General features: G+C 43.3%; 3 protein-coding genes across 3 annotated transcripts in view; all 3 read left to right on the top strand.

Moving 5' to 3' along the window:
* The first annotated feature begins 216 nt into the window (after window positions 1–216).
* LOC138969632 (uncharacterized) lies at window positions 217–5,110 on the top strand. Its single transcript, XM_070342490.1, has 3 exons — window positions 217–241; window positions 2,329–2,568; window positions 4,338–5,110. The coding sequence occupies exons 1-3, from the start codon at window positions 217–219 to the stop codon at window positions 5,108–5,110; spliced, it is 1,038 nt and encodes a 345-aa protein (XP_070198591.1).
* A 4,635-nt stretch (window positions 5,111–9,745) lies between these two features.
* LOC138969631 (uncharacterized) lies at window positions 9,746–16,005 on the top strand. Its single transcript, XM_070342489.1, has 5 exons — window positions 9,746–10,408; window positions 11,980–12,186; window positions 12,452–12,726; window positions 13,613–13,770; window positions 15,779–16,005. Exons 1-5 carry the CDS (start codon window positions 10,058–10,060, stop codon window positions 16,003–16,005), a joined length of 1,218 nt encoding a protein of 405 aa, XP_070198590.1. The 5' UTR covers window positions 9,746–10,057.
* The window catches only part of LOC138969629 (uncharacterized), a 49,908-nt gene continuing 49,572 nt past the window's right edge, over window positions 15,784–16,119 (top strand). Inside the window, exon 1 of the mRNA XM_070342487.1 lies at window positions 15,784–15,920. The gene's annotated coding sequence lies outside the window, so the exon portion shown is untranslated. The remainder of the gene's footprint in view (window positions 15,921–16,119) is intronic.

Raw genomic sequence — 16,119 nt, 5'->3', positions numbered from 1 at the left:
TATATCATTTGCTTATTTGCTACTCTTCACTGTGCACATGTATCCAGGGGATACTTGAAAACCCCCAGCATAGTAGTTATTATTACTTTTGTCTAATAATTCAACATTTGATTATTTTTATTTAATTTTGAAGAGAAACAATTAGTTAAACTTGCTAATTTTCAATTACTAAATGTATGGAAAGAAATGATTGGTTGGCAATATTACAAATGACGAATGCAAGCACTCTTCGTGGATGCAAGTGAGCTATAAAGTATAAAGAATGTCCATGGCCGATGACTCATTACTAAAGTGCTCAATTCAAACTCAAAGCTAAGTTCTGTTCTATTTCTAGTGGCACTGGTAACAGTAACTTGAGTAAGTGAAAGTTTGAAAAGAGTAAAGAATGTGTATTTCTTTGTCTTCGTGCCATACTACCTGTCCCATTATCTGACACTAGAGAGATGACAGTTGACTATTCAGAGGAACGGGCGGTAGGCAGAACTGTCGTCTGCTACAAGAAAGACGGTTTGCGTGACACGTTTCCGGGCTTTTCTTTTTTCAAATTTTCAACACTTCGAATTGTACTGATCTTGTCTTGATGAAAAAAGAATTCTTTTATGATTTAAGAATGTTTGTGTAACAAGCTGTCAATTTATTATCTAGATTGAGTGTTTAAACGAAAGGGTGTTTGTACTGTGTGTAAAAGCCTGACAGTATCTGTGATGGTTTACGGGAGGCTTAATCACTGTGCCTTTAATGTTAGCAAATGATACCAGACATGTCTGAAAAATTATATCAGCATGAGCCGTCCATTTTTTCGGCATGTCTGTTATCAATTGTTAACAGTCAGCATATTAGAAATAACTTATAATGTATGCATTTACGCATGATGTACGCACACAGGGTGTGCATGCACATACTCGTAGCATGTATGCACTCAAATTCTCTGTTTTATCAGTCATCATCTACTTTCTTTAGAGACTTCGGGTCCTGAAAAAAAAATCTGATCAGCGATCATAACTTTTGTCTGTCTGTGCGTGTGTGTCTGAGGTAGAAACTTTAACATTTCGTCATTTGAAGACGTCACATTATGGCGTAAGAGGGTTAGACGTCACGCGAAGGAATTACTGAAAGTCTCGGTCATTGTTTTGAGCGGGCCGAGACTAGTTGGCAGTCGTGAGGCTACATGCAAACAGACAGATCTAGATCTAGTGTCTCGCTTTCTTGCACAGTTTCACCTATGCTTACTGTGTGTGTGTGTGTGTGTGTGTGTGTGTGTGTGTGTATGTGTGACGGAGTGATTGAGTTTGTGTTACTGTTTGTCGATTTCTTACGTGAGCCTTGAAGGCTTCGCCTCTTGTTTTTACATGACTAAATGTTTTAACATAGAGGGGGGGAATCGAGACGAGGGTCGTGGTGTATGTGTGTGCGTGTGTCTGTGTGTGTGTGTAGAGCGATTCAGACCAAACTACTGGACCGATCTTTATGAAATTTGACATGAGAGTTCCTGGGAATGATATCCCCGGACTTTTTTTCCTTTTTTCGATAAATGTCTTTGATGACGTCATATCCGGCTTTTTGTAAAAGTTGAGGCGGCACTGTCACACCCTCATTTTTCAATAAAATTGATTGAATTTTTGGCAAAGCAATCTTCGACGAAGGCCGGGGTTTGGTATTGCATTTCAGCTTGGTGGCTTAAAAACTAATGAGTGAGTTTGGTCATTAAAAATCGGAAACTTGTAATTAAAATTATTTTTTTATTAAACGATCCAAAAACAATTTCATCTTATTTTTCGTCATTTGCTGATTCCAAAAACATATAAATATGTTATGTTTGGATTAAAAACAAGCTCTGAAAATTAAAAATATACAAATTATGATCAAAATTAAATTTCCGAAATCGATTTAAAAACAATTTCATCTTATTCCTTGTCGGTTCCTGATTCCAAAAACATATAGATATGATATGTTTGGATTAAAAACACGCTCAGAAAGTTAAAACGAAGAGAGGTACAGAAAAGCGTGCTATGCAGCACAGCGAAACCACTACAGCGCTGAACAGGCTCGTCAGTTTCACTCCGTTTTGCACAAGCGGCAGACTACGGTCATTGTGAAAAAATGCAGTGCGTTCAGTTTCATTCTGTGAGTTCGACTGAGCTTGACTAAATGTTGTATTTTCGCCTTACGCGACTTGTTTTAATTTGTTGATAGGTTGGCTCTCATTATGTTATTTATGTTATCATTACATGCACATCAAAATATATTTGTGGTGTTAAGTGCTTCATACTGGAAGGGAAAGGCTTTATAAATGTACTTTTATCATTATTCTCGTTTCTTTTCTAACAGATCAGCACATTGAAAATGCAGAGGCGGAAACGGAACACAAAGGGAAGCCACTGAAGTTCTCACTTTTACGCAGTCCACCCGCATCCATCATCGTGCGAGACCTGAGCTCAAATATTACACGCGACAATCTCTTCCACTACTTCGACAGCCCTCTAGCAGGAGGTGGCGTGTGGGAAGTGAAAGACTGTCAGCTTTACGCTAGTCACAACTTGGCCATTGTGACTTTTTCCTCTCAGGAAGGTATATATATATTAGTTCTTTCCTAATTTGATAAGAAGGGTTTATGTTTAACTTTAGCGTTGTAAATTCAGGGACGCTTTATTTTTTTATTGCAATCTAAGCCTCTGATTTTGCAGAACTTGCTCTTGTAAGAATACATAGTCATTTTAGTTACCATTCAAGTTACGGAATAAACAGTACTGATGCGTTTCATTTGCATGGGGTTTAGCAGGAAAACGTTGACGCAACGAGGAAGGGAAGCAACTATGTCGATCTATGACTATGTATGCAATTTCTGCAAAGGGAGACAACCATGACAGCTATATTCCTCCATCAAATCACAAAATTGATTCATTATGCTTAATTTTCGGGTTCAATCCATCAATTAATTTTACAAGAATTATTCTTTGCTTTGATATATATAAGTGACTTGTATCAACAATTAGTCAATAATGCCACTGGATTGTGAGATATGAATTTCTCAATGCTAAAGTTCAACATTACCAGAAGATACGATCGAACTAAGTAAAATTTGGCTGCTTTATCCAGTGCATTTTTAGGCTAAAGTTTTATTTCGAAATCCATCACAGATGTTGGCATTTTTCCTAAGAGAGCTACCGTAACCTACTGACGGTGTGTGTGTCACTCAGTGTGTGTGTCTGCTTATAATATGTGCTTATATGGGCAAATGTGTTCTGTGTATAGTCCTCAAGATCGCATTTAAATTTTCTTGTACCATCATCTTTGTGACTTTTCTCTAAAACATGAAACCATGAGTGTGTTGAATACATATAAGCAAAGAAAGGTCATGTTGTTAAAACTAGAAAAGGACAAAAGTACTGTCGGGGTCATGTACACTTTTGAAATTATCGTAAACCTTTCAAAATCAGATTTCCTTAAGCTAATGTTTCTTTTATTTTTATATTTAGTCAAGTTTTGACTAAATATTTTAACATCGAGGGGGAATCGAAACGAGGGTCGTGGTGTATGTGCGTGCGTGCGCCTGTGTGTGTGTGTGTGTAGAGCGATTCAGACTAAACTACTGGACCGATCTTTCTGAAAATTTGACATGAGAGTTCCTGGGTATGAAATCCCCGAACGTTTTTTTTTCATTTTTTTGATAAATGTCTTTGATGACGTCATATCCGGCTTTTCGTGAAAGTTGAGGCGGCACTGTCACGCCCTCATTTTTCAACCAAATTGGTTGAAATTTTGGTCAAGTAATCTTCGACGAAGCCCGGACTTCGGTATTGCATTTCAGCTTGGTGGCTTAAAAATTAATTAATGACTTTGGTCATTAAAAATCTGAAAATTGTAAAAAAAAATAAAAATTTATAAAACGATCCAAATTTACGTTTATCTTATTCTCCATCATTTGCTGATTCCAAAAACATATAAATATGTTATATTCGGATTAAAAACAAGCTCTGAAAATTAAATATATAAAAATTATTATCAAAATTAAATTGTCCAAATCAATTTAAAAACACTTTCATCTTATTCCTTGTCGGTTCCTGATTCCAAAAACATATAGATATGATATGTTTGGATTAAAAACACGCTCAGAAAGTTAAAACAAAGAGAGGTACAGAAAAGCGTGCTATCCTTCTTAGCGCAACTACTACCCCGCTCTTCTTGTCAATTTCACTGCCTTTGCCATGAGCGGTGGACTGACGATGCTACGAGTATACGGTCTTGCTGAAAAATGGCATTGCGTTCAGTTTCATTCTGTGAGTTCGACAGCTACTTGACTAAATATTGTATTTTCGCCTTACGCGACTTGTTTTCAGTTGCAGCACGTGTGTTGGCCATAGAGGAACACTCACCATCAAAAGGAACCACAGTCCACGTTGAACCATGCTACGATGTGTTCCACAAGCAAGTCCTCAGTGACCCAAAACAGCAAAATAGCCCAAGAAAACCACAGCCTGGACGTTCTCCAAAGCCACATTTTCTACCAAAACAGCAGTCTGCTCCCCCTCGACCACCGTCTTACCCTCATGGCTCAGACGATTATTCCAGCAGAGATTCTCACCACGCTCAAATTCATTCGGACTCGAGGCAGCAGAGCGCAAACTTCGAGAAACCTCGTCAGCACTGGGAAAGGGAAAGTGAAGAGCGTTCACTACCTAACGAAAGAGGTAACAGATGTGGGAGGAGGAAAAATAGACCCATAGGACGAGGGCGAGGCAACTACAAGGACCCGGCAGAAAATGCTTCGGATGATGGCGATAAGCAGAATGCGAGGGGCTGGGGCCGAGGATATGGAGGAAACTGGGGGAGACCCTCAACATCAGGTAGACGAGGCAGTAGGGGTCGAGGGCTCAGGACCTCCCAGTCATATGACGAACAGCTTTCTTCCTATGAACTTGCGTATGAAAATCAAAGAGGTTTATCTTCATACGAAAATCAAGGAGTTTCGCCTAGTCTGCCAACGAAACAGTCCAATGCCCCCATCCCTCTTGTGAAGCTGGACGCCAACTGTGACCCCATAGCGCACGATGCTGTGCAGTGGATCTCCTTGCTTCTTTGTCTTCTGTCTCCGTGGTTGACACTGCGGTAAGTCGAACTGGTCCCCCGGCCCTCGTGAGGCTGCCGGACATTCCCTGCTGGGAAACAGTTCTTTGGCGCAGGATCACAACCCGCAAATTTCTGTTCTGACTCGCCCAATTTACATTGCGTGCACGGCCGTTTCAGAGCAAGGGCGGCTTCCGTTTTCGGTAGTCGCGCTTCCGGATTTTCCCGGAAGCGAAGGTCCTCCATTTTATGTACACGCAGAGGTCATGGCTGGAGTTGACCGCGGACTAGCCTACGGGCGCTCGGGCTTCCGGCCCCAGTCCACTTCTGTTCTCACCTCACCTTTGCCTCGTCGCGGGCATTGGCGTTGTCAGAGCAAGGGCGGCTTCTGTTTACGGTAGTCGCGCTTCCGAGTTTTCCCGGAAGCGAAGGTCCTCCATCTCATGTACACACAGAGGTCTTGACGGGAGTTGACCGCGGATTGGCCTACGGGCGCTTGGGCTTCCGGCCCCAGTCCACTTCTGTTCTCACCTCACCTTTGCCTCGTCGCGGGCATTGGCGTTGTCAGAGCAAGGGCGGTAGCCGTTTCCGGCACTGCGCTTCCGGTTTACCGGAAGCATAGGTCCTCCATTGCAAGTACACGTTGTTGTCTTCACTGGAGTTGACCGCGGACTGGCCTACGGGTGTTCGGGCTTTCGGCCACAGTCCACGCAACCTTTGCTTCCGCATTTGCGGTTTTGTCTGTTGCGTTTCCGGCTCTGTCCGGATACACTGTTCCTCTTCCTGACACTTCCTCTTCGATGTCAGTGAGTGAGGAACAGTGTCTGGACTACGGACATTCAGGCTTTCAGCCTCGTCCGGGACAGTCATCACTTCACCTGTTGGGTGTTGCTACTGCCTGTTCAGTTCTGGTGGCTTCGGATGTTACCTCCTCTTACTCTTACCCTCTTACGGGAGGGGTTGAGACAGGACGGTTTCCATGTGGACGGGTTTCCGGTTTCCGGTCATCCCGTTCATTAGTCTTCCACTGGCAACTGTGACTTAGGTCCGTGTCTGTTCGCTTGGCTATTCTGTTGTACAGTCTTTAGCCAGCGATCAGACATGTTCTGGATTTCCGTCGAAGCTCTTGGCTTCTCTCGACGCTGTGACGGAGGTTACTTCCAGATACTTTTCGGAGGGTACATCGACTTCGGCGGCTTCCGCTTCGGTTGCTCAGTTGGCAGTGTCAGACTTCCGTTCCGCGAAGGAGGAGGTTTCCTACTTCCGGTTCGAGAGTCACCTTCGTTGTGTGTACCACCTTTCGCAGGTTTTGGCTAGTCCATCTCCTCGGAAGTGGTATCCCCGGTGTTCTGGTTCTGCTGCTCGTTCATCACGGTTCAGTTCCGGAACACTCTCAGCCTTGGCTGCCATCGGCTACACAGGCTTCGACTTTTGTTTCTTCTTGTCATAAGAAGTTCACTTTGCCGAAGCCGGGTCGGAACTTGTTGGCGTCCTTTGCTCTTCCGCGTACACCTTTACTGGTAACGCAAGAACTTCTTCCTCTGCTGGTGAAGCAGGTTTTAGAAGTACTTGGGTGTTGTGTTCCCAGACCACACCCTTGTCGCTTCGGAGGAATTTGGACATCAGTTTTTGGAACTGGCCTCTGTTTCGGAGATGATCTTCAGAGCGCTCTCTCGCTCTTTCACGGAGTCACTGAATCCTTTCACACTTAGTGTGTATCAGGACGATGACATCTCCACTCTTTTGATCAGCCCTTGCTAGGTTGAAGAGCAAATGAGGCTGTCCTCCCTTCAATACGCTCATACAGTCATGTGTCGGAGGGACTTGTTTTTCTCGCATTCTCAGTTCTCTGAGCAGACTAAGAGGGACACTTGAGCTTTGCCCGGGGTAGAGGGATCTCCTTTTGAACTTTGGTGTTTTTACCAGAAGAAAGGAGATCCAGTTGAATAGAGATCAGCAGGTCTCCGACTTCTCTCTACAAGGGTTGAAGCAGAGCTAGCCTCCTCATGAGAAGCATGCTCAGGCCTCTGGTCAAGCTAAGCCGGCAGCCAGTAGGCAGTCTCTGCCTGATTCTCGAGTTTCGAGAAATAGATCACTGTCGGGCAGGGAGAAGGGCAGCTCTAGCAGCAAGCCTCTCCCCCCAAGGAAGTGCGCCCGATCTCACCCCCCCTCCGCCCTCCACTTTGGTGATTGCGGGGGGGGGGGGGGTCTCCTCCTTGCAATTTTTCATTGGTTGGTCTCTGTACACAGCCAATGGATTGTGGGAGTGGTGAGGTCGGGCGACTCCCAATCCCATCGATCTAATGAGTGCATACTTGCTTATGCATTAGTCTGATCTTTACACAGCGATCTAGGCCCATCAGTTCGAGCACCCGCTGAGGTCTCTTCTGGTCGGATCTAGCGCTGGCCTTCAGGTATACTGTCTTCAGTCCTCAGTTAGTGTAACAGTAGTTTCAGCCACGGACTGCTGCTTCTGTTGCACTTCCGGTTTAACCGGAGAGGTTGTTTCTCTCACAGACGTTTCATTGGTACGTCAGGGTTTTTGGAACAACGGCTGAGCTTAGGGCATCCAGGTTTTTTAGCCTCGGCTGGTGCAACAGCCATTCCACCTGTAGGCGGTGGTGGTTGTTACTTTCCCTGTTCTTGTGGCTTCGGATTTCGACAATTCTTTCCTTTATTCTCATCCTATGCAGGAGATGAGATAGGACGTTTTCCGTTTGAGTGGGGTTTCTGTCTGCAGGTAACCCGTTTCTCACTTTCTGCTACAAGCATCTGGACCAGGGTCCTTGTTTGTCTTTCGCCGAGTCTGACTCTGTCTTTCTCTAGCGATCAGACGTGTTCTGATGTTTCGTCCAAACTTAAGGTGCGCTTGGGTTGGCCTCGGAAGTAACATTCAGATTTTCCTGAGGGGGCATTGTCTTTGGCAATGGATGTTTGAGGAGTCATTCTTATCACCTCTCTCAGGTTTTTTGGCTACTCCTCTCCTTCTGGCAGAGGGTTAGCTAATGTTCCGGTTTCTTTGCTGTGGGCTTTTAGCCCAGCATCTTTTTTGGCAGCCGAAACTTCCGTTTCTTACGTTTACCTGTGTACTGTGAGTACTTTGGTATAATGGCTGTCCTACGGGCATCACGGCTCTCAGCCTTAGCCTGTGCTATAGTCTCCTGCCTAGCGTGGTGCGACTATGTCATTTTTGGTTCCGTTGGGTCGGGTTTCCTTTTACAGTCACCCTTCTACCACAGGCAACTATGACTACGGCGTTTGCCCGTTGATCTCCGCGTCTGACTCTCAGTCTTTCAGAGGTAGACAGACGCGGTCTAGTTTTTCGGCCGAACCCAGGAATTTCTCTTGATTTGGCCGCGAAGTTTACGTCCGGTTTTTCCCTGAGAACTCTTGTCTCGGGAGTCTTATGGCTGGTCGGCTTCACGGTTTTCCGTTTATGCTTACCAGTCTTGTTTTCTGTTTTGGGTTTTTGATTTTCTTTCATTTACCTTCAAGCAGACTGATCGATCTGTGAACACTCTGGCTTTTAGTCATTTTTGTTTATGATCACCGGTCACATCAGTCTTTGACCACGGTGATTTCCGCTCTTCCGGTGGCTTACGCACTTCCTCGTATTACCTCTCTCTCTGCTTTCGCATGGACTGGTAGAGGATTACTGGCAACCGTCTCTTTTTTGAGATTTTCTCGTCGAGGTGGGCTCTGGTACCTTGTTCTCAGGTGTCTCTCTCTCTCTCTCTCTTTGTTGGATATTGGTCACTCTTCTCTGGAGCTGACTTTTATCTCACAGTCCTTTCGGGCTTCACTCCATCCCAAGGTTTGCATACTTTGCATTGTCTTACGGTCATCGTGAGGTTTGTCCTTCTCAGCACTGAGTGAACAACCTTACGCACGGATCGTTCCAGGGCATTGGCATTTCCTTCCAATAGAAAGGGGGGGGGGGGAGCTTGTCTTTCCCTCGACTCGGCTCGGGTTAATCCAAGGCTTGGGTCTCTTTCCGGGCCGTTTTACGGTCCAGGAGATTGGAAGAAGTGCTGGGCACAGCTTTCTGGCTCTCTGATGTTGTCTTTCGCAAATTTTGCCTGAGAGACATCGTGGCTGTCAATCAGGATGGTTCTCGGGTCCTTTCCTGCCTTTTTGGCAGTGGGCCAGTTCCTGGCAAGGGTTTTAGAGTGAGTTAGATTTTTCTCTCTCACCGGGCCCTTCCTGACCTTTTGGCAGTGGGCCAGTTTCTGGCAAGGTTTTAAGAGTGAGTTGGATGTTTCTTTCCCACCGCCTTGTTGAAGCTATCTGCTTTATGTGATTCGGAGTAAGAATATGTAATTTAATCGAAAATTTTATAAGTAAATTTTCATTTGATTAATATAGTCTTACCCGAATCACATAGTGAATTCCCTCCCGCCGACCCCGCTTATGGTTTTTAGTTTTCTTTAAAGCCGTATGATTCGACCACGTGTTGAGTAGCGGTAGTGACGTAGCATATACCAATGGGAGATAACTCCCCGGGTATATGGTCATTACCATGGCTATGTTTAAACTTTTTGTGGTGGGGTTGCTTCCCTTTCAATTTTTTAAGACGGGCAGCCTTTTCAGACCTTAGCATCTCAGACTGTGTCAATGCTATATGTGATTCGGAGTAAGAATATAAATCAAATGAAAATTTACTAATAAAATTTTCGATTTATCTGCAAATCCTACACAAAGGGGGATTTCTCTTAGCCATGATGAGTCTTTTCCGTCCTTTCCAGAGAGGGAATCTCCCGATTGTGCTCCACGGGAACCTGCTAACCGGCACCTACAAAAGAAGTCCTCCCAGTTTCAGTCAGAAAAGAAGTTTGTGGTACAGAAACAGGACGTTTCAGCCCAGTCATCGCACACTTCTAATATTGCGTTTTTGAGAAGTGAGCAAGAAAAAAAAAAGCGCCAAGAAGCATCCAGGAAGGAAGAAGAAAGACGAAAGGAACAGGAACAAGAGGCAGAAAGACAAAGACAAAAGATGATGCGCGAAAAGGTGGATCAGGAAAGAGAATTGGAAAGGATTGAGATGTTGAAAGAAAAAGAAAGGACCATGGAAGCAAGGTTTTCCTTGGAAAAACAAAAACAGGAAGCAGAGAAGAAAGTCCGAGAAGCTCTGGAACTTGCAAAAATGTATGAAAAACAGGTAGAGGAATTGAAGAATCGCAAGAAATGGACAGAGAATTTTCCACCCCACCAGCTGCGTCTCCTGCGTGATTTTGCTGCAAGTTGCCCAGACATTCAAATGAATGAAAAGGAGGGAATCGTTGAGTTTCATGGCACTCAGGAGAACTACGACAACATGAAATGTGGATTCTTGCTGACATTGCAGGTTTGTATTATTTTTCTTTATTTCTTTCATGATTTTTTTTCCAGTTTTGTTTTGAAAAGTTTGAAGGAGATAACCAATTCATACATCTGCATGGTGTCTTACCAGAGGAGAAACTGAAGTCATATTTTGAAGCAGTTTTGTTTCCTTTTTATTTTCATTTTGCTTAATTATCTCATTAATTGCTTGAAAATCAGGGTCGCTTTCTCCCACTGGAAAGCTAGCAGCAACAAGATATTTTGTGTAACCATGCAAGACATGAGGGTAACCTCACTGGACTATAAATCTTATCCAATCCATCCAATCCAATCCAATCCATGTGCATGTTAAGGTGTATTGTAGTCAGCCATCTGCACCTCTGGGAGAGTGAAAAAGGTCTTTTACATGTCACAGCTGTAATACAAGGATGGGACATGGATACCGTCTCTGAGTTGTCACATAATTTGACCCGTGTCCGTCCTCGTCTGGATTCTAACCGATTGTGAGCCAAGGATCACAAGTCCAGTGTTCTATCAACAGAGCTGCCAGAAACTAGCTACCCCCACTTAATCGTGTGAAGTTTGCAATTTAATTGTTTGCTTTTATGTGAACTAATACCCCCCGCGGGTTAGGGGGAAGAATTTACCCGATGCTCCCCAGCATGTCGTAAGAGGCGACTAACGGATTCTGTTTCTCTTTTTACCCTTGTTAAGTGTTTCTTGTATAGAATATAGTCAATTTTTGTAAAGATTTTAGTCAAGCAGTATGTAAGAAATGTTAAGTCCTTTGTACTGGAAACTTGCATTCTCCCAGTAAGGTCATACATTGTACTACGTTGCAAGCCCCTGGAGGAAATTTTTGATTAGTGCTTTTGTGAACAAGAAACAATTGACAAGTGGCTCTATCCCATCTCCCCCCTTTCCCCGTCGCGATATAACCTTCGTGGTTGAAAACGACGTTAAACACCAAATAAAGAAAGAAAGATGTGAACTAATAGCTGATATCTTGAGCTTTCACTGCATCAGTAGTTTTATGAATTGGGCAATGGCACACTAGAACAGTGGTACCTGCGATGAAAGGACACCCTTTGGACCAATCAAAAGTGTCCCTACATTGCAGGTGGCCTGTCATGACAGGTATATTTTGGTAGAGATAATTTTTTCATTTTTCATTTTTCATTTATTTATTGTCCCATCGCTGGGAAATTCGGGTCGCTTCCTCCCAGTGGAAAGCTAGCAGCAACGGGGTCGCGCTACCCAGGTGTCTGTGTGTTTAGGTGTATTCAGCCACCTGCATTTATGGCAGAATGACCAAGGTCTTTTACGTGCCACTGTGGTGACACGGGGGTGGGACATGGCTTCCGTCTCTGAGTCTGCACATAAAGTTGACCCGTGTCCGTCCCGGCCCGAATTCGAACCAGCAACCTTCCGATCACAAGTCCAGTGCTCTACCAACTGAGCTACCGAGCTAGACAAATAGACAACAGAAAGCATCCTTTTAAGGTAGGTGTCCTCTGATCGGATGGGGCCACACCTTGCAGGTACATGTACCTCTGTATTGTCACCTCAATTTGTTGTTATTCTTGTTATTCCTAGAATTTGGCAGAGGACAGCCGCACTGTTCCTGCAGAAATTGCACGCATCTTGCAAACAGTACCCGGCCAACAGTACTTGAACCAGATCAGTTCTGACTGTTCCTTTGATGTGAAGGATTCTGTTATTGTGTGTGCTGCTCACAACATGAAAGACGTTCAAGATTTTCTCACCAAAGTGGAAGGGGACGTCACCAGTTCCAAAGTGAAGGTAAGGTTGGTGCCCCAAAGGTGGCTTTTTCATTTAATTATTTGTTCATTTTATTATTATTATTTTTCCATTGGTCAATGCATGATTACTTAATTTTTTTCAAGAAGGGTAGAAAGCAAATGAATGTTTGCACTTCAAAAACCAGAGAACCGAGGGATTTGTGTGTCTGTCAGTGTCTGTGTCTCTATGTGTCTCTAGCTGAACTTACTCTGTGTATGCCTGAGTGCTTCATCTTTTTCAACTTTTTTCTTTATTTTTTGTTAAGGTGAACAAAAGCATCACAGCCCAATTGCCAGGCCTGAAACAGCAGCTAGAAAATGATTTCCCTCTCGCTCGCTTGACCTTGCCCGGAGGGAGTAGTGACAATGTTATCATCGAAGGTCTGAACGGGGATGCTACTCTGGCCGCCAGAGCAGTTAAAGACTTCTGCAGCGAGAATCAACCCGCTAATGGAGTATTCAGGCTGACAGATCCTTTGGAGGTGAAAGCCTTGAAAATGTGGTGCTCTGATGACCTAGAGCAAGTGAGGAGTTTGATCTGGTGAGAGATTATTTTGGGATTATGATTTTGTGTGTTCAGACCAGGCTTTCCATATGTCTCTCTCTCTCTCTCTCTCTCTCTCTCTCTCTCTCTCTCTCTCTCTCTCTCTCTCTCTCTCTCTCTCTCTCTCTCTCTCTCTCTCTCTCTCTCTCTCTCTCTCTCTCTCTCTCTCTCTCTGTAAACCTCAATCTCTCTCTCTTTCTCTTTCTCTCCCCGTCTCTCTCCCTTTCTCTCTCTTGCTCCCTGTCACTCTCCTCTCGCCATCTCTCTCCCCTCTCGACTGTATCTTTGTGTGTTTGTGCATGCATGAATATGGCTGGCTGACTGAATGTATGTATGTCTCTACTGGTGTGAGACAGTTAGGGCACCATATAAGTATTCACTAAACTGTTCTCAATTTGGGGGCTGTGATTGGATAGTTTCGCGCATCCCAGTATTCCGATAATAATGCCATATTTCCATGGAAGTTGGCGAATATCCTTTCATATTCGCAATAACAAAGACGCATGTTTCCGATTTTTTTCGACATGTATGAAGTACACGCATACCTGGCTAAGTTTGCTTCTGTGACTGGTCGACAGACGATACAATTTGCAAATGTTTTTCTTACTGTACATGAATTACATTCCGTGTAAAATCTAGTTCATTAACAGGCAAGTTAAACCTTGCAAGTACTGTAGCTACATTCTAGCAGACGGTTTGTCCAATGTTTTGCACAGAATCAGAAAACTCTCCTTTCCCACTGCAACATCCATATGCGACTCGTCTTTGACTCGTTGGCATTATGCTTGTCTCCTCTAAATATCAGACCCTATTGCTTTGCTGAAAACACAATAGCTGTTGATAACTTGCAATTTTCATTGTCATCACAATTATTTGTGTGCAGGAAAAATGACAAAGATGTGCCAGGCCAGGGAGGATTTGTTCTTCCATATCAGTGTGACAAAGACATTGTTGACATTGTCCAGCAAAAGTTTGATGCCATCAGGAAGGTCACAAAGGTCATGGTCGTCAATCTGGGGTCGGAGTTCAATTCATATTCCGGTAGGTGTATGGCTGTGAAACCTCTGTACATTCTACCTCCTTGTTTGTGTGTGTGTATTGGGGTCAGGAAATGTGTGAAGTTTTTTTCCTGTTGGGCGCTTTTTGAGTCACTTGAGAAAAAGTGACTATGTAATCGGTCAGTGTTAGTCTGTCCGGCCGGCCGGCCGGCCGGCCGTCCGTAGACACCACCTTAACGTTGGACTTTTCTCGGAAACTATCAAAGCGATCGGGCTCATATTTTGTTTAGTCGTGACCTCCAATGACCTCTACACTTTAACGATGGTTTCGTTGACCTTTGACCTTTTTCAAGGTCACAGGTCAGCGTCAAAGGAAAAATTAGACATTTTATATCTTTGACAAAGTTCATCGGATGTGATTGAAACTTTGTAGGATTATTCTTTACATCAAAGTATTTACATCTGTAGCCTTTTACGAACGTTATCAGAAAAACAAGGGAGATAACTAGCCTTTTCTGTTCGGCAACACACAACTTAACGTTGGGCTTTTCTCGGAAACTATAAAAGTGACCGGGCTCAAATTTTATGTGAACGTGACTCATTGTGTTGTGAATAGCAATTTCTTCCTGTCCATCTGATGCCTCATATAATATTCAGAACTGCGAAAGTGACTCGATCGAGCGTTTGCTCTTCTTGTTGTTTTATTTGGACTTTTTTGCTTTTTCTTTTGTTGTGGGTTTTTTGTTTTTCTTGACTGTTGTTCTTCTTGTTGTTGTTTTATTTGTTAAGTCTGATATTTTCTAACTCCTTGTCTTTTATTCTTCTTCTGGCAATTTCCTGCTGAAATGTAGATCTATACCACTGCATGTCAACAGTTAGGTTTGTTGCTTTTTATATTTAGTCAAGTTTTGACTAAATATTTTAACATCGAGGGGGAATCGAAACGAGGGTCGTGGTGTATGTGTGTGTGTCTGTGTGTGTGTGTAGAGCGATTCAGACTAAACTACTGGACCGATCTTTATGAAATTTGACATGAGAGTTCCTGGGTATGAAATCCCCGAACGTTTTTTTCATTTTTTTGATAAATGTCTTTGATGACGTCATATCCGGCTTTTTGTGAAAGTTGAGGCGGCACTGTCACGCCCTCATTTTTCAACCAAATTGGTTGAAATTTTGGTCAAGTAATCTTCGACGAAGCCCGGGGTTCGGTATTGCATTTCAGCTTGGTGGCTTAAAAATTAATTAATGACTTTGGTCATTAAAAATCTGAAAATTGTAAAAAAAAATAAAAATTTATGAAACGATCCAAATTTACGTTTATCTTATTCTCCATCATTTGCTGATTCCAAAAACATATAAATATGTTATATTCGGATTAAAAACAAGCTCTGAAAATTAAATATATAAAAATTATTATCAAAATTAAATTGTCCAAATCAATTTAAAAACACTTTCATCTTATTCCTTGTCGGTTCCTGATTCCAAAAACATATAGATATGATATGTTTGGATTAAAAACACGCTCAGAAAGTTAAAACAAAGAGAGGTACAGAAAAGCGTGCTATCCTTCTTAGCGCAACTACTACCCCGCTCTTCTTGTCAATTTCACTGCCTTTGCCATGAGCGGTGGACTGACGATGCTACGAGTATACGCTCTTGCTGAAAAATGGCAGCTACTTGACTAAATATTGTATTTTCGCCTTACGCGACTTGTTTGCTTTATTTAAGGAGGTAACTTTCTTTAAATTAAAACCAGGATGTTTCTTTAGCGTGAGATTTTTACTGGTTTTCCTATTCTTAAAGTAAAAAATATAGTCCTATAAATATGGATTTAATGTAACAGAAACTCCTTTCAGAGGGAAGAATTAAACCCAGTGTGCTTATTCTGTCATTAATTGGATGAAGTCGACTATGCGAAGTATGCTTCCCGAAGCTGGCCGCACGGAGCTTTATTATAGCACTGAGTTTTTGGTAAGAAGTCTTCGCGAAGTCGACTTCAGGCTCAATTAGAGACCGCCTTTATCCTCATAGTGTGCTGATCTGTGTTGCAGAAAAATCACTGGTGATCAATGGGTTGCACAACCACGGAGCGGAAGCTTTCTGTCGTCTTCTGGAAGACAAACTGAAGAGCAGACGGCAGGAGACTATCATTAGCTTGAACGTTCCGCCAAGGTGCAAGTTGCCTAAGCTCAGGTACGACTGGAAAGCTAGGATTGATAGGTATATAGCTAACCTGGTGTTTCTGGCTGGCTGGCTGGCTGACTGCATGACTCTATAATCTCTCTCTCTCTCTCTCTCTCTCTCTCTCTCTCTCTCTCTCTCTCTCTCTCTCTCTCTTTCACTCACTCACTCACTCTCTCACTCACTCACTCACTCTCTTTTTCTCTCTTTC

This window comes from Littorina saxatilis, linkage group LG6 (genome assembly GCF_037325665.1).
Source record: "Littorina saxatilis isolate snail1 linkage group LG6, US_GU_Lsax_2.0, whole genome shotgun sequence".
NCBI lineage: Eukaryota > Metazoa > Mollusca > Gastropoda > Littorinimorpha > Littorinidae > Littorina > Littorina saxatilis.
This window is presented reverse-complemented; position numbering and strand designations above follow the sequence as displayed.

What these genes read in the sequence shown, in the direction of transcription:
- LOC138969631 (XM_070342489.1), top strand. Translation starts at nt 10,058, where the DNA reads ATGATGCGCGAAAAGGTGGATCAGGAAAGAGAATTGGAAAGGATTGAG. An exon ending in CAAGTGAGGAGTTTGATCTG is followed by an intron (nt 12,727 to 13,612) that starts GTGAGAGATTAT and finishes ATTTGTGTGCAG; the next exon opens with GAAAAATGACAAAGATGTGC. An exon ending in GGAGTTCAATTCATATTCCG is followed by an intron (nt 13,771 to 15,778) that starts GTAGGTGTATGG and finishes TCTGTGTTGCAG; the next exon opens with AAAAATCACTGGTGATCAAT.
- LOC138969632 (XM_070342490.1), top strand. Translation starts at nt 217, where the DNA reads ATGCAAGCACTCTTCGTGGATGCAA. An exon ending in AGCACTCTTCGTGGATGCAA is followed by an intron (nt 242 to 2,328) that starts GTGAGCTATAAA and finishes CTTTTCTAACAG; the next exon opens with ATCAGCACATTGAAAATGCA. An exon ending in GACTTTTTCCTCTCAGGAAG is followed by an intron (nt 2,569 to 4,337) that starts GTATATATATAT and finishes ACTTGTTTTCAG; the next exon opens with TTGCAGCACGTGTGTTGGCC.